Below are 19,107 nucleotides of genomic sequence, written 5' to 3' on the forward strand. Positions count from 1 at the left end.
CTTCTCCTCTTTTTAGGGGGGCTTCCCGACGGACTCGGCTCTGTCGGGTCGTCCGTCGGAGGCAAGGGCAACCTGGTCCTTATCTCCGTGCATAAGGCCTGGATTGCTGTCATAATGGCCGCCGAGTTGTCTTGTGGCCCGGGCTGCGACGGACGCGATGGTTGCTCCTCCTCCACCGGAGCCTTGTCGTCACCCTCGCTCTCGTCATCCCCCTCGTCGGGATCCCTCCCGTGGGGACGGGCCTCCTCTATGACTTCAACCAGTTCCTCCTTTGAGGTCTTGTCTGTGTCCGTTAAGGCCACCAACCCCCCCTTTTTTCCACCCGGGTCTTCACGGGTGTCTTCTCGATGGGCTTAAAAGAGGCTTCCCTCCGCGGGGGCAGGGAAACTCTGGGCCCCGAGGTCGCCTCCACTGGGGGAGCCTCCACAGGCTTCCCCAGGGCTGTAGCGATACCCTCAATAGAGGCCTTGGGCGATTGAATCAAGGCCTTCACCACCTTGGGCGCGCTTGAGGCCTTCACCTTAGGGGGAGGGTCACCGCCTCGTACCCCTTCGGCCGGTTCCTTCGAGATCGACCGGGGCCTCTCCAGAAGCTTAGCCGGGTTCTCTGACTTTCTCTTCCCAGAGCCAGAGCGTTGGCTCGCGGTTGATGGCGTCGGTGAAGGTGCGCCCTGCCTGGCAGCCGAGGAGCCCGACCGTTCGGCGCTCCTGGTGCCCGCTGACTCCCGGTGCTTTGCCTTCTGTTGGGCCCCCGTCGCCGGGGTGCCCTCACAGGACTTAGAAGACCGCTCGGGTTTCTTCTTCTTCTCACCTGCTGGGCTCTTGCTTTCCAACCAGTTGGCGAGATGGGTCCGACGGTCCCTCATGGTCCGTTCCGACATGTTCATGCAAAACGCACAGTCCTTCTCCACGTGCGATTTGTCTTCATGAAGGCAGTTCCTCCTTGAACAGGTTCTGTAGCTTGCATCCAGGGCAGTTCCTGAACAGCTTGCCCGGTGTCGAGCTTCCTTTCTCCTGGGCCATGTCCACGAGGTAGGCCTCAGAAACTTCTGGAATCCTCCAAGAAGCGTAGCTCGATGAAAACTTCACCCTTGAGGGGCGCAGAAGATTCCGAAACGGGTCCCCGTTGATCGGAAGTAGAAGCGGTGGAGCTTGAGGCTCTATTTAACTGAAAATGAGATAATCTCTTTGAAAAAGCGCGAAACGCAGAAAAAGCTCGAGAGCTATAGCATGAGGACTCCCAACACTTGAACGTGCGGTAAAAATCTGAGGATGGCTGCCAAAGGCGGGGCTTAGGGAGAGGGCAGTCATTGGCTGGGGGCAGTATGACCCAGAGACCAGTGATTGGTTACTCCTAGGAAAGACAGATCCGAAACAAAACTGATACTGGTTGGATTTTTTCTTTACCGAGGATTCCCAGCCTGACGACGGGGAATATTCATGAGCATGTGAATCCATGCCAGACCCCATGCTGGAGAAATATGCTTTTAGTTTGTGTTCGAGTCCCATGCAGTCCTGTAGGATAGGGTTCACTTTCTCAACCAATGGCATTTCGAGCAGGCAGCCAAACTACCTGTAAGGTATGATAACAGAAATGCCACTTTTGCACTACTGGGAAAGTTGGCAGAAGAGTGCATGCAGTGTAGATGAAAGTGGCATATGATGAGAACTCCCCAGCGAAAATGCCCAGGTGATGCTAAGGATAATTGTGGGGCTACTATCTGTAGTTGGCCACGGGAACTGAGGGTCTTTCTAGAATACCACTGGAGAGATTTAAGTGAGTGCCATGAGTATCTTGTCTGGGCAATGGAGTCTGTTGAGCTTGTAAGTCATTTATCATCACTGGTAATTTGTTGGTAAACTCACTTGTGGTGAGTAAGTTTTGTCTTTGGTGTCAGCTCTTACGACTTGAACCTTGACTCTAAGAGGCCTGAGTGTTGCCACTGGTTTGTCCAAGTCCTGACCTGAGTGAATAATGATACCCAGGAGGAACAAATGGAGAGTCAAAGCATGAACGCTCAACTGTGTGCTACTCAGAGATGTTGGGAACCCTTTACTACCTTCTTCAGAGTTGAGACCCACTGAAGCAGTGCAGTGTGGTGAGAAACCCAAATGGGGAAATGGGGTTGATAAATGGGCCTTTGGATGATTCTGTTTCCATTTTGTTCCTGTCTCTTAGCTTCTCACAGAGGTCTGTAATGAAATAGTGAGATGTCTTACTTACTCCGTAGTTTCACTTGTACCCAATCCCTGCACCACTACCTGGTGCATGAAGTGGAGGGTGAATTATATTAAGCTTCTTAAACTGGTTACTTCTCTGGAGTAACAAACATACACCTTCCTATGCCGGCTCCCCCAAAGCTAACTTCATGTTCGTCTAGAGGGTTTATTGGATTTAGAATCTGGTACAATGATTAACCCGAGTACATGCAAAAAAAAAGTGGTTCCAATAGTTAAAATGTCCAGTTATTATAAACATATAAGTAATTCATTAGTCATTTGCTGGTTAATTGGTTGGAAGAGTTAATATCAGTCAGGCTCAGGCATTTTGCTAGGGTAACATCCATAAAACCAATGTCCTATGCTCTTTGTTTCTTCTCTTTTGTACAGGTCGCCTGAAGAATGGATCCTAAACTGGTCTGCTACATGAGAAAATCGGACAAGAGGTTGGGATGCCTAATCCAGAAGGCCACTTTAAGCATTTCAACTCAAAATGAACTGCAACGTGTTTTTGTGGACAGGGATTAATATAAGCTGCAATTTGAAGATGGCCGACGGGAATTGGAAATCTTGCAGCATTGCCAGGTATTTTTGGAATGGTAGTTCTTTTCCCTCCAGTGCTACAATAAGCAGGACCCGCATTCTGAGGACCCCACAAGGATGGTAGTGCGGTTTACCAACCACCCCCACTCTGTCCATAAAACATTGGCTTGCAAGTGCAGAAAAGGCTGGCAGAGCTTAAAATGATAAATGCCCTAGGATGTTGACTTGGACAAGGGAATGGGGCACAGACCATGACAAAAATGGCACCCCACTTGATTTGGGATGTAACAGCCAGTGCGCTTTTACATTTATAGATATTCTCATCCCCTGTCTGGGCCACACTCATGTACCATGGTCTTCCCTTCAGCGCTCTCAAGTTCTACTACCTCTGCAGCACAATCCGCCTCCTTGGGCATCTCCTTACTTTCTTGGCTCCATCAGCTTTTCAGATTAAATGGACCTCGTCTGTCTGGCAGCCAGTATTTCTTCCTCCATGGATCTCTATTTCTGGATGAGGGGGGTGAGAGGAGGTGTGGGTGTTTTCATTACTATTTGCTATGCTCATTCCTGTGCATTTTGTTTTGGATTTTACAAGTAATTTGGAAGTCGGTGCAAGTGTCTATATTTTCAGATATGCCTGCTGAACGGAAAAAGAAAGTTCTCAATTTAGATGCCCCTTCTAAAGGAGGGAGAGGTGTATTTCTACTTGCAGGTAGTGCAACTGCATGAGAGGGATGCAGGGACGTGGCTCTCTCTGGGATGGACGTATTCTTCATGTTTCTTAACTTGTCACCAGGGAACAGGGAGGTGGTCCCATTGAAGTGGAAATTGAGTTTTTCCATTGAGTCACTCGGTTGCAGGCATGTAGTTCTGGGTTTAACGGGGTCTTGCCTGTTGTCCCCAGGGAAAAGTGAAGGTGGTCTCATTGAAGTGGAAAGGGAGTTACAGATCTCTTACACCGTTACCTTCACTGACATGCAGATTCTGAATACTGGAAGGGAGAGGGGGGGGGATTCTGGAATGAGGTTAGAATACTGAATTCATAACAATTCGAAATCAGACTGTGCTCCATTACAAAATATCAAGGTGGGATCTGTGGAGGAAATGACCCACCTCGCACCAGATGACCACTTTCCAGAAGATAGCATAAAGGTACTCAAACTCTGTGTATGTGTATTTCACACTACATGTTCTGTGGCCATAAACCAGGAGAGTGTGAGGTATATATTTTTTCAAAAGTCACATGAGAACCTAGTAATAAAACACATGATAGCAGTCAATCTCCCAAATACACTTTGGTTATTAAAAGAGTTTTCAATGTCAAGCCTTCTGAAGTTCACTCTGTGTACACCCGAGGCTGTATATACTAGGAGTGGTGCAAGTTGTGGTTTTTCCTTTTATTTCTTCATGTTTGCTATTTTTCTCTGTAATATCCTTTCTTATAAAGCTATAGACTTACCAAACCCTTTTCATGTTCCCTTCTTTTAGTTCAGGCTTTTATTAACTCAATACAATTCTTGTCTCAGACCCACTCCCGCACCTGCTGTTAACTTGAGGGTTAATAGGATTTGAAAATGCTTAAAAGAAAGAACATATCATTACTGAAAGAAAATGTGTTTTAATTATTATTTCATACCTATTTAACAGGAGACAAAATGTAAAAATGACAAACTGTACACAGAGCCCAAGGCAAAAAGTCTGCATGCGGTACTCAGTTTCACCACAATACCATGTGAATAAACCAAGCAGCAGAAATGTCAGAAAATTGCTCGGCAGCACAAATTTATAGGTCTATATATTAATGTGTGATGCTCATTAAAGGCCTAAATAACACATCATTATCATTAAAAAGAGCTGACCCAATGATCCAGCAATAACACAAAAAGCTACTGCACAAAGCATATGACCACTGTACATGACTGCAAGTCCTTGCAATACCAACTATGGCAAGGTACTAGCCAGCAATTTAAACCAAGTGTTCGTTAGAAGAGTGATTATGTTTGATATGTTGTGTAAATACTGTATATCCATCAGATGGTGAACATAGGGATGGGTAATAAAGCCTGGTTCAGAGTAAAGGTTGTGACCAATGAAGAATCCTACACAATGACTGCACATCATCCTCCTTGCTGAGGAGGGACCATTTCGAATAAAAGATGGGGTGCATTTTTTGTGCAGTAAGGCCAAGAAGCGTTTTTGCAGTTATAATGATTTATGTCATCTGCCCTCCAGGGTTCACAATCCTATAAAAACGTTCACCAGCCCTAAAGGGAGAGAAAGTATGGTGGTGGGTACCAACCTTTTAGTCAAATGGAAAAAATGACTTCCAAACAATAAGACTTTTGTAGTTTGAATAGCCTATATATTCTAACATATGATAAGGATATCCATTGTTGACTGTAATGTTCATTAACATGAATATACTTACAGAGGCATTCCAAGACAGCTTAGAGAAGAACAAGTTACTTACCCCTGGTAACGTTCTTTCGATTGGATGTTCCTCCCACCTATTCCTCATCTTATGATAATTAACTCTCCAGCTTCAGCTGCCTCGGAATTTTGTTTTTCGACAGAGAGCGCTGTGTGCAGTGTGGTCGAGTCGATGTCCCTTGAGGGCCTCCGCTCGACGTCATCATGAGTATAAGTAGCGCACTCAGCGCCCGTTGGCTTCAATTCTGTTTTCCCCCCTCCAGAAGAGGAATTACCAGGCGTACCCTAGACCGTAGACTCACACAAAGCATGAAGTGTAATAACAGGTAAATTGTACGGCAGGGTAGGCTGGGAGGGGCGATGAGGAATACGTGGGAGGAACATCCAATCGAAAGAACGTTGGGGTAAGTAACTTGTTCTTCGCATGGATTGTGTCCTCCCACATATTTCTCATTTTATGATAGACTCCCAAAGCAGCAATAATTTGGTGGTGGAAGTACCAATTAAATTTAGATCTAATCATGGACTGAATGGAGGACCACTTTTGCGAAATGTCCTCCCAGACTGGAAGATGAATCCAGGTAGTAATGTCTTACAAAGGTATAGATAGACAACCAAGTGGCCGCTGAACAAATATCATTGATTGGGACACCTCTGAAGAGCACCCGAGGTTGCCATGCCCCTTGTGGAATGTGTCCTTAGGCCTTCTGGCAGGTCCTTGCCTGCTAACCTGTAACCAGTCCAATAGGCAGGATGATCCATCTGGATATGGTTTGGTTAGTAACTTTGGAACCAGTCCATGGAACCTCTCTTCCTCCTTTCCTGGATGAGGAGGTGGCCTGAAAGCTGTTAGGTAAGTTTTTGTGACAAGTGGAAGTCGGAGACTACCGTTGGTAAAAAACAAGGCTTTACCTTGAGAATTACCTTGTCTTTATGGAATACCGTATGTGGAGGTTTGCAGGAAAGGGCCTGCAACTCGCTTACCCTGTAGGCTGACGTTATTGCAATAAGGAAAACGGTTTTTAATGTCAAGGGCCTTCAAGGGAATGAGTGTAAAGGCTCAAAAGGGATGCATGTTAAAAACTTTAACCCTAGATTGAGATCCCATTCAGGAACATTGGATGGGACTGGTGTATATACACATTAGTAAGGCATTTCAAGAATTGATCAATCGGAGGGATCTTAAAATATGAATCCTCCCCTGAAGAGCGCTTGACAATGGAAAGCGCCGCTAGGTAACCCTTTATTGTACCAATCTGGAGCCCCAGATTTGCCAAATCTAACAAAAAGGAAAGCACTGTAGGTGTTTCACACAGAAAGGGATCCACATTCTTCTCTCTCCACCAGTTGCTGAACTTGTTCCAACGGCCCAAATATTTTGTTGCTGGCCTTCTGGCCGAAAGCAAAATCTCCATTACGTCATCCGGGAGGACCCAATCCTTGTATCTCAGTCTTTCAAAAACCATGAGGGAAGGCTGAGTGTCTTGACCTCTGGATGGAGAACCCGACCTTCCTCTTACGAGAGAAGATCCTCTTTGTGGAAGACGTATTGGAGGGCATATGGACATGTCCAGAAGAACAAGTTACTTACCAAACTGGTAACGTTCTTTCGATGGGATGTTCCTCCGATGTATTCCACATCTAGGACATGTAATGTCCACAGCTGTGCACTTCGGAAACTTTTCAGCAGAGGGCGTCTTGCATCGATGGCATCGAGCCGATGTCCCTCGAGGGCCTCCGTCAAGGGTCGACGTCACTGAATGTTATATATAGGACGCACGGCGCCCGTTGCCTCAGTTTACTTTTTTCCCACCGAACGTGTGACACCAGTCTCCTGCCAGTAAAACTGCCTACAGCCTTGCGGAAACGGAAGCTGTAATCACAGAGGAAATTCTCCAGAGGGGCAGGCTGGGAGGGCGATGTGGAATACGTCAGAGGAACATCCCATCGAATGAATGTTACCAGTTTGGTAAGTAACTTCTTCTTCAAAGGGATTGTGTCCTCCGACGTATTCCACATCTATGACAGACTCCCAAAGCCGTACCACAATATGGAGGAGGGAAAGAATTTAGAATTTGAAATTTAGAGTACTCAAATGGCTGAATAGAGGACTGCCTTACCAAAGGCCAAATCCTGCCCATGAATGGATTCCAGGGAATAGTGTTTAACAAAAGTATGGACAGAGGCCCATATAGGAACAACCCTTTGTAGAGCAGTGGAGGCAGCCACACCCCAAGTAGAGTGAGCCCGTAAGCCTACCGGAGGGTCTTTCCCCGCCAAACGGTAGCACTCAGTGATAGTCAAAACAATCCATCTGGACAAGGTCTGTTTGGAAAAAGCCTGACCTAAGCTGTGTCCAGCATAACCTACAAAGAGCTGATCGTCCACTCTGACCCGGGACATCCGTGAAAGATAAAAGCCCAAAGCTCTCCTAGGATCCAACCTATGGAGCCTCTCCTCTTCCTTACCAGGATGCGGAGGAGGATAAAAAGCCGGAAGAATCACCTTCTGGCTCAAATGAAATTCAGACACAACCTTCGGAAGAAAAGAAGGTTGCACCCGCAGGACAACCCTGTACTTATGGAAAACAGTGAAGGGTGGCTTGGCAGATTCACTCACTCTGCGTGCGGAAGTAACCGCAACTAAAAACACAGTTTTAAAAGACAACAGTCTCAGCGAACAAGAGTGTAAAGGCTCAAATGGAGCACCCATCAGAAACTTTAAAACCAAATTCAAATCCCAAACCGGCACCTGGAAACGGGACGGTGGAAACACATTAGACACTCCTGTCAGAAACTGTGAAATCAAAAGAATCTTAAAGTAAGAACACTCTTCAGACGAGCACTTAAATATACACAGCGCCGCCAGGTAACCCTTAATGGTACCCACTTGAAGGCCCCTGTGGGCTAAAGAAAGCAGAAAAGACAACACCATAGGAGTGGAAAACTGGAAAGGATCCACATTCTGACCCCTGCACCAATCGGAAAAGTTCCGCCAAAGGCAACAGTACAGGGATTTTGTTGCGGCCACCTGGCCGAAAGCAACACCTCCATGACATCATCCAGGAGGTCCCAATCCTTGTATCTCAACCTTTCAGATACCACGCATGAAGGTTGAGAGACCTGACCTCTGGATAGAGAACCTTACCCCCCTCTCGTGAGAGCAGATCGTCTCAGTAGGGAAGACGGCGTAGAGGGCAGATGGACATGTCGAGAAGGTCCGGGCACCACGCTCTCCTGGCCCAATCCGGAGCAATGAGGATCATTCGGGAACCGAACCTCTGTAACACCGGCAACACCTGAGGAATGACGGGGACTGGAGGAAACACATAGCAGTGGGAAGGACCACTCCACTACAAACGCGTCCCCTAAGGCTCCTCTTGGGGGAAATTCCTGCAAGCAGAATCTCTCACACTTCCGGTTGACACTGGTGGTGAAGAGATCCACTTGTGGGGTTCCCCAAAGGCCGAAGATCTCCAAAAGAACTTCCTGAGCCAACTCCTGCTCGTGAGAGACCTTGCTCTGCCTGCTCAGATTGTCCGCCACCGCGTTTTCGTCTCTGGCCAGATGAACTGCTGAGATCGAGATTTCCTGTTGGATGGCCCCGAACCAGAGCTGCATCACCTCCCTGCACAACGGGAGTGACCCTGCCCCCCCCCTTTTTGTTGAGGTAATGCATGGCCACTGTGTTGTCCGTCATAATCAGAACAGTCTTCCCCCGCACAGACGGCAGAAAAGCCTTCAGGGCCAGCCTGTTGGCTCTCAGCTCTAACAGATTGATGTGCAGTCTGGACTCCGACGGAGACCAACGGCCGCTGGCTGTCAACTCGTTGGCATGAGCGCCCCATCCTGTGAGGGAGGCATCCGTCACGATCGTCACCTCCGGCCATGGTTGCCAAAATGGTACCCCCTTCATCAGATTTCCCTCGTCCGCCCACCATAGAAGATCCTGAGCGACCGATAGCGGAATCTGAACGGGATCCGACATCTTGCCAGAGAACTGCGACCACTGCATCTTGAGAGTCCACTGCAGGGATCTCATCTGCAGTCTGGCCTCTGGCACTAGAAAAATGCATGATGCCATGAGGCAGAGCAACCTTAAGAATTTGAAAGCCGGGAGACTCTGGGCACGTTGAAACTTGTCCACCATCTGCAGAATGTGATGAGCCCTCACCTGGGGAGGCGAACACTGCCCCGGGAACGTGTCGAGCACTGCTCCGATGTATTGGAGCCTCTGAGAAGGTGTCAAATGCGACTTCTTTAAATTTGGGGAGAAGCCCAGCTTGTGAAGGGAATGGCAGGAGACAGAGACATGATCCAGGGCTTGCTCGGGAGAACGCACCCTGATCAGCCAATCATCCAGGCAGGGGTAGACGTGAATCCCCCCTCTCCTGAGGTACGCTGCCACAACCACCATCAGCTTGGTGAAGACCCTCGGGGCGGAGGTCAATTTAAATGGCAGGACCCAAAACTGAACGTGTGAGACGCCAGCCGCGAACCTCAGGTACTTCCTGTGCTTGGGATGAATCGGCACATGAAAGTAAGCATCCTTGAGGTCCAGAGACACCAACCAATCCTGAAGTTGAAGGGCCTGGAGGACTTGAGAAAGACTGACCATCTTGAACTTGTCCTTCCTGAGAAGCTTGTTCAACCAACGCAAGTCCATGATGGGTCTCAATCCCCCGTCTTTCTTTGGGATAAAAAAATAAGGGGAATACCATCCCTTGTTCCTCTCCGCTACAGGCACCAGTTCTATGGCGCCTTTCTCCAGCAGGGATAGGATTTCCTGCGCAAGGAGCGGATCCGGACACTTCAAAGAGAGCTTCCCCGGTGGATTGTCATGAGGCCGCTGAAGGAATGGAAGGCAGTAGCCGTGAGCTATGATATCCAGAACCCACACATCTGAAGTAATGGCACGCCATTCTCCAAGATGCTTCGCAAGTCTGCCACCAACCGGCGAACCATGGGACATGGGCTCATGACTGAGCTGGAGTGGCTGCGGCAGTGCCTGAGGGCAAAGAGGCAACTGCCCGAGCGTCTTTGGCACCCCGAGTACCTCGTCCACCACGGGTAGCCTTACGGTGTCCCTTTTGACTGGCAGCTCCTCTCGATCTACCAAAAGAGGAGTAGAAATGAAAGGAACCTCCCCTCCATTGCTGTCCCCTAGAAACGAAAATCCGGAGGTAGACGTACTGCAGCACTCAAAGACTTTGTTGCAGCTTTGGAGGTCTGCAACCTCTCAAGGCTCTCCTCAGCCTTACTACCAAATAAATGAACGCCCTCAAAGGGCATGTTCAGAAGACGGGCTTGCACATGAGGAGCAAACCCCGAATTCCGCAACCACGCAAACCTGCGTAGGACGGTGCTCACAGCCATGGACTGTCTGACACAGTCTGCTGTGTCCAAACCCGATTCACACATAGCATCCTTGCCGTCACGCACAGGCCATCCCTTTTCTCCCCCTCGGGAACATGCTCAGCCGCTAAGGAAGCACAGTTCCACAGAGTGTGTGTAAATCTTGTCAAGGCACATGTGGAGTTGACAGCTTTCAGTGTCATGCTCCCTGAAGAAAAGAGCTTCCAAGCCCATCCGTTGAAGCGCTTGTCGTCCCTATCCGGAGGGATGGTAGGGTGCGCCTGCTGCTTCGACGTGGCCGCAGCCGCCTGAACCACCAAACTCTCAGGAGTGGGGTGAGTAGACAAATAGCTGGGGTCGCTAACAGATGGGCGGTACTTTTTCGACAAATTCTTATTGACCGCCGAAAGCCTGCCAAGCCGATGACACCCTTTTCTGCAATGTAAGATGGAAGGACAATACCAGGTCAGAGGGGGGACCTCAGACCAAGATGTCAGAAAGGTCATCCTGAATAAAATCCTCAGGAGGACTGCACCACCCCAGGTATTCGGAGACCCTAGACATGAGCCACTTGTAGGAAGAGTCTGCATGAGCCCAGGGCTCAGGCCTACCAAATTCAACTTCCGGAGAAGTATCCAGGCCACTGGCATCATGGAGGGACTGCCGCAACTCCTCAAATGGACTGTCACCTAACAATCCCGGAGCCTCATCCTGAGAAACATGATCTTCAAACGTTTGACCTTTCCTCCTCTTCAAAAATGTCAGGCAAAGGTCCCGAAACCCCTGCCACAGTGACAGAAGAGGGCCTGGGGCCTGATACCAGCCTCCCAGACATCGAGGAAGCCCCATGAAACTCCTCATACACATTATGCCCAAAAAGCGCCAAAGGCATCGAAAAACATTGACGCCGAGTGCATCGAGAACATCGACTTTGAGATCGCAGAGGGCTTTGACGCCGGAATCCACGGTGCGGTTGTCGACGCCGAAACATTCGGTGTCAACGCCGCCACAGGCGTGGGCTGATAGGATGGTAAAGCATCGTCCGAGTCCGACTGGGCCGGCGCCGTACGCGTCGATGCCGGCATCGGTAGCTCCACAGGCTGCAACAGTCTCACAGGGGACGAGGACCGAGACCTGGACGCACGTCTCTTACGACTGCTCTTATCCGCACGGGACCTCGAGGGCGCCCGGTGCAAGCCTGAGCCCGAAGGCGTGCGAGCCGCGGATCGAGAGCGTTCTCTGCCGGCTTCGTGAGAAGGCGCGACAGGAACCGTGCCTTGCGATTGGAAAATCGCCAACATTTGCTCTTTAAAAGCCACCCACTCCTCTGGAGTCGAGGACTTTGTGAGACAGGCTACCTTAAACACAGCGCCATCCTCCGAAGAGGACGGGGAAGGCGACCGGTGCCGGCTCTTCCAAAAGTGCCGGGAGGACGAGGAATGGCAGGAACCACTCCGGGACCGAGAACCTCGAGCTTCCTCCCGACGAGCAGAGACACCCCTCGAGTCGTCAGCGGAAACCCTAGACTTCGATCCAGACTTACGGGACTTCAAGGGCTTACCTGCACGGAGCTTCCCCTTCCTTTCATGCAAGGCCTTGGCTGTTAGAGACTGGCATCTGGAGCAGTCGTCTCTGTCGTGCGACTCACCCAGGCACAATAAGCAAATACGGTGCAGGTCCGTCAACGACATCTTAGACTTCCAGTCCCGGCAAGTCTTGAACCGGACCTTGGAGTCGGAGGGGTTGAAGAAATAGACATCATAAGAGATCGATGAATCCACGAGGCGCGCCGAGTTTCACAAAGCTATACACGTTTGCTGTTCGAAAAAACTGAACTGAGGCAACAGGCACCGTGCGTCCTATATATAACTTTTGATGACGTCGACGGAGGCCCTCGAGGGACATCGGCTCGATGCCATCGATGCAAGACGCCCTCTGCTGAAAAGTTTCCGAAGTGCACAGCTGTGGACATTACATGTCATAGATGTGGAATACGTCGGAGGACACAATCCCTTCGAAAGTCTGGGTACCACGTCATTTTGGCCCAATCCGGGGCAATTGGGATCATGAGTTTCCCGAACTTTTTCAAACTCCTGATCACGTGAGGAATGACAGGGACTGGAGAAAATGCGTACAGGAGTGGAAACTCCCAGTTCACCACAAACGCGTCCCCTAGAGCTGCTTGGAGGAAATTCCCTTGAGCAAAACAGTTTGCACTTCCGGTTGACACTGGTGATTGATGATGAGTCAGCATGCTCAGTAGGATCTGGTTTGCCAAACTCTAACTCTGGCGAGGTATCCAACCCACTGGCTGACTGAAGGTTTTTGTATAAATCTCTTAGCCTGGACTCATCAAATATTAGTTCCTCTGGCACATTAGGGGTGCCACACTGTAGTCCAAAAGGTGGTGTATTGTCATCAGAGGGAGGTTCCTCCTCATATATGGCCGATAGAGACTTAAAATAGTCCTTTCTAGTTAAAGTTTTGTGAACCTTTTCCTGTACCACTACAGGCTGCGACAATGTCGAAGTAGTCATCGTAGTTGTCGACAATGGCTTTGAAACTGATGCCGCTTTAGTCAGCGTCGACTTCGGTTTTGGCGTCGACGGCTCCGATGCCGACATGGTTGGCGAAGTGACGCCGTGTGCTTCTTTGACGGAACCCTCGATGGGCTAAGTTCCTGACTCGTCGAAGCCCTTGACAATTTTTCGTCAGATCGAGAACTTTCTCAATGCAAAACTGGCTTCAAGCTCGATTTAGAAGATTTAGTCTTCGACTTCCCTTTGTCGTCCTTATGCGGCGCGACTGGGGCATGGCTCTTCTGCTTGTCCTTTGAGGAGGTGGAGGCCGCATTCTTGAAGATTTTCAGCATTTTACTACGAAATGTGTCCCATTTTGCAGGGGAATCGGATTTCGTAGGACATTTGATTACCTCCATTGCGGAATCACTGGAGGTCGAAGGTGACCTATGACGCCTCTTCTTGGCCTTCTTAGAAGAAGACGAATAATAGCACTATCGACTTCTCGATCTATACCGTTTTGTTTTTTTGCATCAGGAAGAATCCCTCGACTCAGTCTTTTTTGACCTCTTTGAAGGGGACTTAGAAGCTAACCTCCCCACTGCCAGTTTACCTTTGCGCTCCCTGAGAGCCTTCTCTGTCATCGCCTGACAGGATCCACAGTCAGAGGTACGGTGCCTGGAACCCAAACACCAGACACATATGCGGTGGGGGTCGGTGATCACCATTTTCGACCCGCAGTTTTGGCACTTCTTAAAGCCGGACTTTTGCGTTGAAGAAGACATTTTTCAAAAGAAAATCACTATTTTCACTGAAGCGCTACGTAATTCTCTCGAAGCGTTAGCTCGGAAAAACGGAACTGAAGTCAACAGGCCCTGAATGTGCTACTTATACTGATGATGACGTCGACTGGAGGCCTTTGAGGGACATCGAGGGGTTGCAATATTATGTGTTACTACTGACTTCTGCATTTGTATTCACTCTCCCCTCTTGCTCTTCCACTCTTTTTGACTGATAACTCTCTATTCTCCCCTCCTTTCCCTTCTCCCTTTTCCTATCTCCTCCCCTTACTTTCTTCTATGCACTTACTCTATCAGAATTGTCCCTGGACCTAGTATGATAGCAACCTCGTCTGTCTCCTCCTCCCTCCCCTGACTGCTTTTTTCCTCCCCACACCCCTCCAGCACTATCTGAAATGTCATCAGGCCTAGTATGATAGTTGCTTGTTTTGTTCCTCCCCTACCTTTCTGCACCCCTCTCCCTCGCCTCTTGTTTTTTTCCGGCTCTACCAGAAATGCCGTCCGGCCTAGTACAGTAGTCGCCTGTCTGTTTCCATTTCCTTCCCACTCTCCCCCTCCCTTCCTTATCTATGTCTTAGCTCTTGCACTATCTGAAATGTCGCCAGGCCGAATACGATAGTTAATTTCACATCCTTACTGTTCATGGCCTGTAAGAATATCATTGTTTTTTCCCTTGTTCCCTGCCTTGCCTTGAAGCGCTTTGAAACACATTGTGTATAGGCGCTATATAAATAAACTATCATATATCACATATCGACACTGCACACCGCGCCCTCTGTCAAAAAAGAATTCCAAAGCAGCTGAAGAGATAATTATCATAAGATGAGGAATACGTGGGAGGACACAATCCATTCGAAGCAGTATTTTCGCATGGACAAAAAACAAGGGGTTAGAGACTGCTTAGCATGTTGTCACAACAAATCAAGGTCATTGATGTGAATGTGATCAGACAATTTCAAAGTAATAAACACTGTTAACGCATAAGGTTGAGGGATTGAGGGAATTGAAAACAAGATAGTAAGTCATACCTTTAGAATATTGCATGTAAAAATGAATGGTCTGACTTTTCTAACTGCAGCTGGCTTACTAATCTTTCAAACTGCTAGAGGGTGCCAAGTGCACTCACCTGCTCTTCTTCATCCTCGGTCTGAGACTGTACCATCTCGAAGAGTCGGGAGGCTGTGAGTCCACCGGTGGAGTCCACATACAGCACACTCTGCTTCAAGGTGTGCGCTGCAGTAATTGCCACACCAAGACAAACCTGAGCATAAAGGGAGTCACTTATACATCAGTGGGGTAATTATATGAAAAACAGGTTCCCAGTATCCATAGTTAATACATTCAACACAAATATCTGAATGATTCATTACAAATTCATCAACAATATTCAACAAGAAAAAGAACTAAAAAAATAAGCACAATTCCTGAAACGTGTATGCCTTCTGAATTAATTCACTTTTTTTTCCAAGATAATGACAGCAACATCTGAATTGTGTAATTATATGGATTCTATAAGAACAATTTGCCATGCACAACTGCTTCTATGAAATGTATTGCAACAGCATCAATTGTGAAGTTTAATTACTTCAAACCACATATAATATTAATTATAACCATTAATATGCCACTGATCCAATATACAGATTTCATGCAAACTAAGTGGGCACGTTTTATATTTCCAAACTACTGTTGTTTTTGGATTTAAACGTTTCAAAGGGACTTTCAAAACTCTTCTGCAATCAATATGTGCAATTACTCAACTTTTGGACCACTACTTTGTTTTGAATTACTGACTATTCAAATATTAAGCAATATCAGAGGCATAGACAGAGTAGGGCATGAGCAGGCAAGGCCCACCCCACAATGAGGGGCATTTACTAATGTCAATGTCACTGGACGTCCAGCATTTGCGATTTATAATCTTCAAATCTATTAAGGTAAGCATCATTCTATATGTGATTGCAGGAATACATGGTGTGCATGTACACAAATGGAATGGAGTTGGAGATATGTGAGCAGGGATTCCACTCAGCTGCATAGATTTCAATTGTGCATCAAGATGTTATTCAGTATGTTAATTTAGCTTTATAGTTGGTTTAAAGTCAAGCTCGTAGCCAGAGGTTTATTTTTGGGGGTCAAGCTCCCTGGTAAAACCAGAAAACAAAATTGGGTTATATGAGGTGAGATTACTGTTAAAATAATGTGCAATATACTGAGATAAAACACCCAGTACATTAGTTGATTTTCTATGAAAATTAATAATACTTTCCCCGTAAATTTGGAAACATCATAGACAAATAGTTTATTTTAAAGCACATGCCATAAAATAGAGAGGACTTAAGCTAGCAGGGGTTGTGGGGTGCGGGAGTGGGATGCTTAGAGAGCAGCAGAGGAGGCAGCCTCTTGTTGAGTCTGGAGAGAAATGGGAAAAAAATCATTTTTGTCTGCGTCTATCCGTGTTTGCAAGGAATGTATGTTTGTTTAAATGTATGCAAGCAAGAGGTTGTTGGACGTGTATGTTTCTATGTATGCTAGAGTGTCTGTAAATGCATGCATAAGAATGAATGCAGAGAGAATGGTGTACATGAGTGCAAGTAAGAATGCACTGTGAATGTTCTGGATGCTCGTGTGACTGACCGAGAAGCTGTATGGGTGCGTGACTTCTGGGCAAAGCAACGCCATCTTGATGAGTGTTATTATATGGAGAAGGGGTTGGACTGGGGGGAGGATACTACAATGGGGATGGCAGCCTGGATCTTTTCATATTCTGTTATGGAGTTTTGTACTTGCATTAAGGGCAAAGCCAACATAGTGAGTGTTCTTACATAGGCGGGAGGCATGTATCATTACTGTGACATGGCATTCTTTTACTGGTGTCAAGGACAACATTGTGAGTGTTTTTACATAGGGGATTTTAAACTGGTTTGGCATTAGTGGGCAAAAAGAGAATTTTGAGTGTTCTTATGAGGGGGGGAGGCGCATTTGTGTAGCCAGCAAGGACTGTGGCATTTTTTTGTATACTGGCTTTAAGACAATAAAAAGAGGAGTATTTTCTTATGTGGCGTTACTAGCATTCATTGGCAGAGCCAGCATCAACACATTTTGTTATAACATCATTACTTGCATTATGGGCAAAGCAAACATGAGTATGCCCTTATGTGGGAATACTGGTTTATATGGGCACAATCAGCATGAAAATGTGTTGGAAAATGCTCCTGTGGATTGTTGGTGACTTGGCATCTAATGGATTTTTTTAATGTCTTAACATAAAAAACGAAGTGTAAACTGGTGCTTTTTACCTAATTTGTCAAGAAAGTGTACTGAGAAATCCACCATTTTTACCCATTATTTAAAAAATGTTTTTTGTGGGGCCCCCCGAAGCCCTTTGGGTGATTTGGGCTGCCTTGCCATGCTCGGTCACTTCTACGTATTGGGGTTGAGGCAGAGCAAACACTGTTCCATCTGCAGGCTCCCCTTGGGGTGGGCCCAACTACACCAGCTTCAGGTCCCACTTGTTAGACAATCCTTGCTACTCCTCTGAGCAACATTATGCTATACATTAACCTGCAGTATAGTGGCAACCTAAAACACCCAATGCGTGTGGTTTTATGTTGGCCAATTAGTGAAACACAAGAATCTGAGAATTCAAATATCACAGTGTCTTTATTAATAACACAGTGATCAGGATAAAAAAAAAATCTTAAATGATAAGGTGAAGTTCAAGATAAGCTACATTATTAATAATGGGAGTTCTCCACCCTCTTCTATCAGGGTCCTATTCCTTAAGCAGGCCTAGTCTCACTTAGAGACCAGCGATCCTCTAACAAAAGAATCATAAAAGGGTGGCCAACATAAACAAAACCAGAGTCATATGCAGTCCTGAGCAACTGTTCTCCTAGTCAAACAGAATCTTCCAAAAGTGGTCCATAAAACACGTCCAAAAACCGATCCTTAAAAGTCACAGTGTAGGCTATCACAGTCCACAGAATTCCCTGTAGAAAGGATCTCCAAGCTGCACTCTATCCAGCCACTCCTTAGGCCCTTCTGCTCATACAGGGGTCTTTACCCCTTTTCAGGATTCGTCTTTGTGGGGCAGGCCTTTTCCAGTTCAGGATGTAACCACTAATCTTTCTTTTTTTAATGAGCATTCTACCAGAAACCAACAGCCATCAATACATAATGACTTAAGATACTTAAACATCACTTGAGAAGTATGAAAAATACAATGTACAAGGCATTGAAACAGTGAACATCTGAATGTCCGGCATGTCTCTGTATCGACTCTTATAATAGATTATAAAATCGTTAGAATGTTTTTACATAGAATTCAGTGCGACTGATAATCAATTTCAGGGAGGCATCGAATCAGGCGATGACAATACAGTGTCCAAATACGTGGGCAACATAGAAAAGATCTCGTCAGACTCCCCATATTCTTCGCTCTGGGTACTAGTGTCACTTTCAGAGGCTGCTCATTTAACCATGTCTTTAGACACAGGTGTTAATGCATTGCAAACTATCTCTTAGTCAAGTGAGGCACAAACGAATGGGAAAGACTAGGAAGGGGTGGGACAGCCCGCCTTGAGCCATCCCTCCGTCCCAGCGTGCCACCTGCCTGGTCCAGTGCGTCACGATCCCAGCCTGCCACACCCGTGCTATCCGCTGCCACCTCCTTCCCCGGGCTCCCTCACTGCATCTGGCAGTCATGCAGGAAGGTGCATCATCATGCGAGTGGTGAAGAGCAGCGCATCCCCGACAGGAGCCCAGCACAGCACCACCAGAGCAAAATGCATCAAGCCCGTCTGTGCAGCAGCCAAAAAGAAGAGCGGGGCTAATTTCGAAGACTACGCAAGGACTTTGAGTCCCATTATTGTGGCAGTATGACTGTGGCAGACCTGCACGTAGGTCCCATTACTAGGCAGCCATCTTGGCTTCACCACCACTCATCTCTTGAGGTTTCCGTTGTAAGAGAGAATTCTCATTTCTGTGCTAATTCCCTTCAACCTTAGAGACCCCCAGCTCTTTTGCTGGATTTAGGACTTTTTAATTTTAACCCTGGAGGGAGTGAGACCTTTTTCTCACTCATGTGTTTATACATGATTTGGATTTTGTGTTTTCATTGTTTTTGGAGTTTAACAAACTCCATACGTTTCTACCTTTTGTATGGTAACAAACAGCACCTTCAGTGCAGGGTCACTGAGAAAAACTTTAGATTTCTCATAAGGTTTAAATACCTTTTCTT

At 47.2% G+C, this 19,107-nt stretch overlaps 1 protein-coding gene and 1 long non-coding RNA gene across 2 annotated transcripts in view; one reads left to right on the top strand and one right to left on the bottom strand.

Moving 5' to 3' along the window:
- LOC138488134 (uncharacterized) overlaps positions 1–3,237 on the top strand; it is an 88,216-nt gene extending 84,979 nt beyond the window's left edge. Inside the window, exon 2 of the long non-coding RNA XR_011274592.1 lies at positions 2,610–3,237. This is a non-coding gene — a long non-coding RNA (uncharacterized lncRNA). The remainder of the gene's footprint in view (positions 1–2,609) is intronic.
- RAD51D (RAD51 paralog D) overlaps positions 1–19,107 on the bottom strand; it is a 384,690-nt gene that overhangs the window by 194,726 nt on the left and 170,857 nt on the right. The window contains exon 6 of the mRNA XM_069614897.1: positions 14,992–15,126. Within this exon, the coding sequence (XP_069470998.1) occupies positions 14,992–15,126 (135 nt within the window). The remainder of the gene's footprint in view (positions 1–14,991; positions 15,127–19,107) is intronic.

Source organism: Ambystoma mexicanum, chromosome 9 (genome assembly GCF_040938575.1).
Source record: "Ambystoma mexicanum isolate Mex_15411 chromosome 9, UKY_AmexF1_1, whole genome shotgun sequence".
Lineage (NCBI taxonomy): Eukaryota > Metazoa > Chordata > Amphibia > Caudata > Ambystomatidae > Ambystoma > Ambystoma mexicanum.